Source organism: Engraulis encrasicolus, chromosome 18 (assembly GCF_034702125.1).
Source record: "Engraulis encrasicolus isolate BLACKSEA-1 chromosome 18, IST_EnEncr_1.0, whole genome shotgun sequence".
In the NCBI taxonomy this organism is placed as follows: Eukaryota; Metazoa; Chordata; class Actinopteri; order Clupeiformes; family Engraulidae; genus Engraulis; species Engraulis encrasicolus.
Window position 1 is genome coordinate 46,157,692 of NC_085874.1, and position 9,404 is coordinate 46,167,095.

Here is a 9,404-nt window from a genome sequence, read left to right on the forward strand (position 1 = left end):
ATTGCCAGATTTGACCTTTTCATGAACATTTACTAAATAATAAACTGATATTTACTAGAATGGCCAAAGTACAGTAAGGTTTGCTGCTAGACATGTCCGGACATTCAGGACAAAATGATTCAAAATGATGGACCATGGAGAAGATCCCCTTTTTCATGTTGCCCTATGAAAATGCAATTTTCCAAGTCACAATGATAGGCTACTTAGAATTTAATGGTGGTGGGAATTATTCATGGAAAATGTAACATTTGTGAATAATGCATTTTTAGATATAATCTACCAAAAATGTCACACAGTGCTCCTTTAAAGGTCACCTAACATACTAAATTTTACAAAGATTACAAGTGCGTGCTGGACATGACTCTCTCTGAGTCACGCGTCTACAGAAGTGCTGAGTGTTCTGAGTGAGTAAACCAACCCTGTGGCAGAGACCTGCCGCATGTCACGTTTTGATTGGCTCTCCCACTCTAGTCTGAGAATCAGGAGGTTCTAAGAGGATCTGTGTATGACGAAAGGAGGCTTTTGATGTGTGAAATTTAAACAATGCTCTATTTCATCGCGTTAAATTGGTAACCCAAATACGAGTGGCTGCACTGACGCGCAGAGACGCACATTTTTGAAGCGTTTACATGGAGGGGCTTGAAGTCAGGGCCCGATTAAGATGGCCTGGGGCCCCAAGGCTACAGGTTAATGTGGGGCCACCGGATGGCAAATTTCAAGACGTATCTACATAGATAGTGTCATAATTACGAGGTAGGAAGGAATTATTATGATAACATGTCTACCAACTGTACTCAATACTACAGATTTGGTTTCCAGCGTTGCATGCCGTCATAATTCTGTCCTTTTTCGCTTTTTGGCCAATCAGGGCCCCCCTTGGCAGGTGGGGACCCCTAGGCTAAAGCCATATCTAGCCTGTGCCTTAATCCAGGCCTGCTTGAAGTAGGCCTGCCTGTTTGGAATTCCTGTCCCGTTCTGTCAAAGATTTTGGTCAGGTGTATGGGTCTGTCTGTCCAGAGAGTTCAGGCAGGAGGTTCACTGATTTGTGTTGTTGTACGATTTGGGTGTATAAGATGTGTATAAATTACAATAAGTAAAATAATGTTTTTTTCGAAACAGATCATTAGGTACTCAGTACAGTGAAATAAGTGGTGTAACAATGCAATATGTTGCTGTACGTCCATCATGAATTTAGTACTTGACAATTCTGATCAGAAGATGAGTGTGTTGTTCATATTTCCAGAGGGTTACAGAAACAAACAAAAATGTACAAAAGTTGACTTTTTGATACATGTTCTGGCTTCACATAGAGCATCAAGAGCAATCAGAGAGATAGCCCCCCCCCCACCAAAAAAAAACCAAACAAAAAAACACAGACATACACACACACTAATAAACATGTGTGTTTCGCGCCAGACACAGGCCACTGAAAACAGTCGACACATCAACAAGTAGACAAGGCAGACAGGATTCAGTGGTATGCTGCATATCTTGAGTGCATTAAGTTCCTATTAGCCATCAGGTGATGGTTAACCAGCCCAACCACCTTTAACGCAGTAGATAATGACCAAACAGCTCAAAGCACCATGGGACAGTTTCCCGCTTCTACTAGAATAATGATTCTCAAAGTGTGGTCCGGGGACCACTAGTGGTCCGCGACAGAGCTCAGGTGGTCCACAAGGGGATTTCTACTTTTCCAAGATAAGCTAGCAGTAGGCTATATTTGTAACATTTTCATGTTTTCAACACAATAAGGCAGGCTTATAATGTGATCTGCATCAAAATTAACAGTGTCAAATTAGCACCCACCAACTGCCAATTCAGTTGACAGGTGGTCCCTGATCATTTTTAGGGGGAACAAAGTTGTGCTCGGTCTGAAAAACTAGCATAATGTTTCCCAACAGGGGTGGTACAGTTGGGGAGCTCTAGTCTAGGGGAGCGATGAGAAGGATATTGTTGAAAGGGGGCAGTGCTTAGGGGGGCATTGGGGGGGGGCATTAGTCCATTTATTTTTTTTAATACTAAGGGGGGCGTTGGCAGGCTTACGATGAGGTCAAGGGGGTGTTGGCAGGCTTGAGATGAGGCCAAGGGGGCGTTTGTTCAAAAAAGTTTAAGAACCACTGTACTAAGTTTACCTCCTGCTGACCTCAGTCAGTGTGACACCGATAGTCATCGTGTCAGCGCTCGGCTCGTCTGAGGTGTCACTGATCTGTGTTTTGGTCACAAGTCACCGGTGACAGTGACAGCCACAGGGCTTGATTACAGTAGGGCTATTCATTATTAGTGGTGTCAACAATGATCGATTCGGCGATGCAATCCAATGGATATTTCGGGAGCAAATTAATGTTATATTAAATAAAAGCACTTCAAAACATTGCAAGACTGATACAGACTGATACAGAAAACAGCCAATAAATTGTTGCTCAGTATCTGACTACTTGTATTGCCTCATCATGACTGATTAAAGATATGCTTTGCTTTCAGTAAAAATGTAATGCATTGTAGAATTTAATCGGATCGGATCGGATCGGATCGCATAGAATCGAATCAAATCGCTACCTCCCGAATCGTGATCGAATCGGATCGTGAGGGCAGTGCCAATCCACACCACTACTATTCATGGGCTTGGCACAGGGGGGGACTATCCTTACCAGCAGGAGGCACTGGAGTAATGCAAGTACTTCAGGCCCCCCTGCAAGCTAGCAAGAATGGGCCTCCCCGAACGAAAAATGAGGGCCTAATGTCATGTGGAGGGGGAACATTTCTTCAAGTCAAGGGCCCAGGTGGACTCCCCCCTCCCTCCCTCCTCGTATGGGCCCCCCTGCCTTGTGGGGGCTGCGGGGGTATACTTTACGCCCCTGGCAGGAGGTGTAGCCCATCCCGTGTCATGCATGCATGCACCCCAGCTCTCGCCACCCGTGGTCCACCAACGGGATCACGCACCGGCCCTCAGCCCACTCTTCTTTTAATGTCATGACCACATGGTAGCGACAAATACTAGTGACTGTAGTGAGTGACACTATCACTTGTCTGACACATTCACTTTGGTGTCCCCTCATCCTGATCAAGTTATACAACATTCTCTGTCGCTAATTACATAAAAAATGTAATTTAAATTCTTTGTATGACAAAGATGATTCTGTGCATGTGACTGAATTGACTTGACTTGACTCTCTGTCTCTTTCTCTCTTTTTCTCTTCCTGTCTGATCTCTCTCTCTCTCTCTCTCTCTCTCTCTCTCTCCCCCCATCATCTCTTGCAGTCATGCTCTCGTTCTCTTGTTCCCATGCTGTACTGGATCACTTTACTGGGGATTACTGGGAGGTGACCACCATGCCAGCTGTCAGGAGTCTACACACCAAGGCGGAAAAGCATCGCGGAACGGCCGCGTTTTTTACCGGCGTCTGTGAAAATACATTGAAACATATCTGTCCTTACACACCAACCGGCGGTAGTCGGGTGTCAGCGGCGCGGGAGCCGGCTCCGCGCCGCGCTGCATTTGGAAAATAGAACTCGAGCGTGTTTTTCACGCCGGCGGCCGGTGTCTCAGTCAAATGAATGGCAAAGTAGCACGCTAGCTTTGGCTGTGGGGTTTTTTTTTAACAGGACTGGCCGCGCACGGCGACGCTGTAAGTGTGAAAGGCAGAGAAAAACACACCGGCCGAAACTAAGCAGAAAGGCCGCGTTCGTCCCGCGGGCCAAAACATACCAAGGCGGAACGGAACGGTCCCGGGACGGACGCGGTCTTTCTGCTTAGTTTTGACCGGCGTGTTTTTCTCTGCCTTTCACACTGACAGCGTCGGCGTGCGCGGCCAGTCCTATTCAAAACCCTCCCCACAGCCAAAGCTAGCATGCTACTTTGCCATTCATTTGAATGAGACACCGCCGGTCGCCGGCGTGAAAAATACGCTCGAGTTCTATTTTCCAAATGCAGCGCGGCGCGGAGCCGGCTCCCGCGCCACTGACGCTCGACTACCGCCGGTTGGTGTGTAAGGACAGATATGTTTCAATGTATTTTCACTGACGCCGGTAAAAAACGCGGCCGTTCCGCGACGCTTTACCGCCCTGGTGTGTAAGGGCCAAAACATACCAAGGCGGAACGGAACGGTCGCAGGACGGACGCGGTCTTTCTGCTTAGTTTTGGCCGGCGTGCTTTTCTCTGCCTTGCACACTGACAGCGTCGGCGTGCGCGGCCAGTCCTGTTCAAAACCCTTCCCACAGCTAAAGCTAGCATGCTACTTTGCCATTCATTTGAATGAGACACTGCCGGTCGCCGGCGTGAAAAATACGCTCGAGTTCTATTTTCCAAATGCAGCGCGGCGCGGAGCCGGCTCCCGCGCCGCTGACGCCCGACTACCGCCGGTTGGTGTGTAAGGACAGATAGGTTTCAATGTATTTTCACCGACGCCGGTAAAAAACGCGGCCGTTCCGCGACGCTTTACCGCCCTGGTGTGTAAGATGCCTCACACTGCTGCCCCCAGCGCCTCTCCTCTCCTCTTGCCCTTTCATACTTCAGCTCAGCTCATCTCATCTCTCTCTCTCTCTTTCTCTCTCGCTCTGTCTCTCTCTCTCTCACTCACTTACACACACACAAAGACACACACACACACACACACACACACACACACTCACTCACACTCTCACCACAGCCCTTCATGTACCGTATACTGCATGACTCACATGGCCAGTGGGAGTGTTGGAGTTTTTGGAGGGAAGCGTCTGTCTGACTGACTGATACAGAACACAGCACATGTGATCAGGTGATGGTGGGGCGAGGAGTTCGTAATGGATCTGATCATCACGCCATGAATATCGACTCACCTCCATCTTGAGTCATGAATCGTGTGAAAATAATCAGCAAGATGACATGATATGGGTTTCCTGATAGTGGACTCAATCGCAATTATCGCACATTTTTATCTAAATCACACATCTCAAAATAAATGTCAGCAGTTTCATTTGACCGTAATTGTTCTATTTTTGCAGCAGTTAAACTTTATTGTAGTGCTCTGCTTTCCCACACTAATTCAATATTTATCACCCCTGACATATACACCTGCATCTGTACAGATTTTTTGCATTGTTATTTACATTTCTAATGTAAAATAAACATGTGAGTTCTTCCTTCACAGAAACACGGACAGTTTCCCAGTAGACATCTGATACAGGTCTGGGCTATGATAGAATCTGTTTATGTTGATCGTGCACTGCTCAATACTTTTTCACTACTTCACACCATCTCTGACCTTATAAGAAGCTGCCAAGTAAGCAGGAGTTCACTTCCCAGAGCCATAGTTGCTAACATGCCACCTCCGTCATTTCAACAATAATATCAAACCCTTTTGCTTGTAAGCAACGGTTCATTCACTGTCTAGTGATGCTAAAGATGACAACAAAAAAACGAGGCGCACACAAGGCTCATGTCAAAAACTATATATTGTAGCTAAAAAGTAACAAAAGAAGTCAGGGGATAAAACTGGAGCTACAGAAGTTTTGGACCAAGTCCATTTTCAATGCCTGCAGTACTGGAGAACATTACAAATGGACTACAGGTAGGTCAGAAATATCTGTAGCGCCAGTGTGCCTCAAATTTTGATCATTTTTAGAATCACTACTTTTGGTGGAGCAGTCGCACCAAGCAATACACGGCACAGACACCAACCATTTTGGTTTCCCTTCATTCAGTGTCCAGGGATTTTTTTTTGCCCAGGACAACTGGAACAGGCAGCAGCAGCAGCACTACACCACTGCAGTGCCAACCAATGAAGTTGTAAACTAGTAGTGGTGTGGATCGGCACTGCCCTCACGATCCGATTCGATCACGATTCGGGAGGTAGCGTTTCGATGCGATTCGATTCTATGCGATCCGATTCTATGCGATCCGATCCCATTCCATCCGATTCAATTCAATGCATTGCAATGCATTACATTTCTACTGAAAGCAAAGCAAATGTTTAATCAGTCATGATGAGGCAATACAAGTAGTCAGATACTGAGCAACAATTTAATAGCTGTTTTCTGTATCAGTCTGTATCAGTCTTGCAATGTTTTGAAGTGCTTTTATTTAATTTATCATTCATTTGCTCCCGAAATATCCATGGAAGTAATTGAAACTTAAAGAAATTGCCGGATCGATTCTGGAACTTGCCGGATCGTTTCTGGATCATCCATACTCCGCATTGGATTGCATCGCCGAAACGATCATTGTTGACACCACTATAAACTAGACAGGAATCTTTGGACATATTCAAAATGTGCCATTCTTCCTTTTCTTTACCATGCACTGTGCATTCTCTACTGGGGCCGTTTCCCTTCATGACTGAAAGACATTGGTAGGCTACATAAAACAGCAGGGTCCTGTATAGCCTACTGCTATGTGGGCGTCCTGGGTTCGATTCCCGGGCTGTGTCATTTCCCAATCCTTCCCCATTTCTAGTCTCCAGCCTCACTTCCTGTCTCTCCTCCACTGTAAATGAAAAATAATTGGAAAAAATCCCCCAAAAATTATTTTTGAAAAAGAAAAGAGGTAGAAAAGCATGTCAAGATCTTGCATGCTGTGGCATTTATTCATGCTTTCCGACTGCCCACAACAAGGGGACCTGCAAGAAGCAGTGGCCCCCGGTCAGAACTCCAGGAGCTGGGCACGGAGAGGAGACATGCAGCCTTGACGGGGTCGTCCCTATCTTCCCGGGGTCAGTGTTGCCAGATGGGGCTGATGATTTCCAGCCCCAAAAATGCTAAAAACCTGCCTAGAAGCACAAAATCCCGCCCAATTCTATTGATTTGTTTTGCAAAAATTGGGCGGGTTTTTCTGCTAAATGCCATTTTTACCCGCACACAGCCATCCTAAGCAGCCCAATTGGGCGGGAAACAGCCCAATCGGGCAACACTGTCTGGCAAAGGGTTCTATGTTCCCCGCTGCTTCCAAGTAGACTGCTGTCGCATGGCAAAGTGCAGGTTGTTGTTGCACCTCTGACAGGTTAGGTTTAGGGATAGTTTTGGTCGGGGCACAAATTTACAACTCAGAAACATTGCATTTCTGACAGCTTAGGTTCAGGGATGGTTTTGGGAAGGGCACAATTTGAAGACTCGGAAACTACAATGCGGGGAACATAGAACCCCTTTTTAGAAAAAGGGTCCTATGTTCCCCGTTCCCATACAAAGACAGGGGAACATAGGACCCGGGGAACATAGGACCCAGGGAACATAGGACCCGGGGAACATAGGTACGGTCCCGCTTTGACATGCTGCCAGCGACAACAACAACAACACGAGCACTTTCTTTACCCAGGACCAGGTGGAGTAGTCTATGTCCTCATCTTCCCCAAAATGATGCTCCTCCTCCACTTGGACTTCCTCCTCTGTGTGCTGCTCCACAGAATCCATCAGAACCACCAGAACTGATACCGGTTCCACTTGCTCTGCCTACAGTACAGTACATCCAGAAGTGTAGAGTAGAACTGGGCCGGGGGTCAAAACAAACACACTGGGTACACCAAGAAAATAAAGTGTGTGCCCGTCCGTGCCAGTGTGTGTCCGCCGTGCAGGTCAGTTACGCATGAACACGATGGATGGATGACAAAGAAAGTGTGTGTCCGTTCGTGTTTGTGTGTGTGTGTGTGCGTGTGTGGACTGTAGGTCAATTACGTGGTAAATCCCTTTGGGTCCATCTCCAGACGTCATGGAAGTTCTCTGCCCTGTCTTCGAGACAGATTTGTGCTACTGCCTCTGCCTCTGCCTCTGCTACAGCAGGTGTTTGTCAGGCTGGGCAGGCTTTAGGGGCACAGTGGTAAGGGAAGGGGCGGTTCGTAGGTAGGTACGTAGACACATGGGTAGGCCTAGTCTCTGGATGGATGGATATGTCCATTGAAGGGTGGGTGGAGTTGAGGGGTACGTGTGACAGTGATATGTGTGTGAGTGTGCATCCGTGTGTGTGTGTGTGTGTGTGTGTGTGTGTGTGTGTGTGTGTGTGTGTGTGTGCGCGCGCGCGTGCGCCTGTGTGTGTGTGTGTGTGCTCACGTTTCGTGGTGTGTGTGTGTGTGTGTGTGTGTGTGAGTGTGCGCGTGTGTGTGTGTGCGTGTGCGTGCGTGCGTGAGTGTGCGTGTGTGCGTGCTTGTGTGCGTGCGTGCGTGTGGGTGCGTGCGTGTGTGTGTGTGTGTTGTGTGTGTGCGTGTGTGTGTGCGTGTGTGCATTCACGCTGCAATTCCAGCGTCTTGCTATAATTACTTTGGGCCCTGCCGTGAGTAACTGGAGAGGCAGAGGCAGCTCTGACGTCCGAGTGTGCTGACACCTCAAGTATCCTTTTGAACTTCACACACACACATGTATACACACACACACTCGCACACGCATGCACGCACGCACGCACGCACGCACGCTGCGCACGCACACACACTTGCTCACCAGCGCATGTGTGCACACAGATGTCATAAACTGAAGTGATAACAAGGTCACAAACAGGCACACACATGCGCACACGCGCACGCGCGCACACACACACACACACACACACACACACACACACACACACACACACACACACACACACACACACACACACACACACATAGCCTACACACACATACTCTCTCTCTCTCTCTCTCTCTCTCTCTCTCACACACACACACACACACACACACACACACACACACACACACACACACACACACACACACACACACACACACACACACACACACACACCCATTCCTTCCATGCTGGTGACAGACTTTACTGTAGCCTAACCATAAATCACCAAATTGTTTTATGATCAGTGAGTAGAAAATATCAGATGTATGACCAAAACAACAACAACAACAAAAGCAACAAATATGAATGCACACATTAAATAGGCGTAAATCTCCATAGGCCTTAGGCATCATTAGGCTATTATGTCCTGTAAGAACATTACTGTACAATAATTTGACTTTTGTCGGAAAAAATTGGCCTGCATGTGAAGTAGACAAATGGCAGAGCTTGGTGCAGATAAGAAATGATATTGATATTATACCTATTTTATTATAGGCTTAAAATTATTTCTGAGTCTCCCTCTTGATTTCTGGCCGTAATATGCAGTTCACCTGGCTCCAAATAATATGGAGCAATACCACCCTCTAGTGTTTTCATTTAGGCCTACGAGATGTCCATAGATGTCTCGCATGCCCGAACTGAAGTCCACCGTCGCAGCGTGTAACAACTCCAAAAACAAACTGTAGACTAGCAATTATTCTATTATTACCTCCAAAGATCTGAATTTTAAGACATATATGATGAAGTGACGAAAGTATTTCCTGTAACCACGGCTGCCAAATTCAAGTTTGAGCAGGACTCTTATTGTGGAAAATATGTCAAAGGATGTTGTTGTGACTCTTAATTGTTGCCTTCAATTTCCGCTGTTGTCCTGTC

At 46.9% G+C, this 9,404-nt stretch overlaps 1 protein-coding gene across 2 annotated transcripts in view; it reads right to left on the bottom strand.

The window, feature by feature from the left end:
- LOC134469438 (phosphatidate phosphatase LPIN1-like) overlaps nucleotides 1-7,728 on the bottom strand; it is a 74,870-nt gene extending 67,142 nt beyond the window's left edge. For both annotated transcript variants that reach the window (XM_063223701.1, XM_063223700.1), the window contains exons 1-2: nucleotides 7,647-7,728; nucleotides 7,287-7,424 (exon numbers count right to left, since the gene is read on the bottom strand). In XM_063223701.1, the coding sequence (XP_063079771.1) occupies nucleotides 7,287-7,424; nucleotides 7,647-7,682 (174 nt within the window). In that variant the 5' untranslated portion in view covers nucleotides 7,683-7,728. The remainder of the gene's footprint in view (nucleotides 1-7,286; nucleotides 7,425-7,646) is intronic.
- Between the last annotated feature and the right edge of the window lie 1,676 nt (nucleotides 7,729-9,404).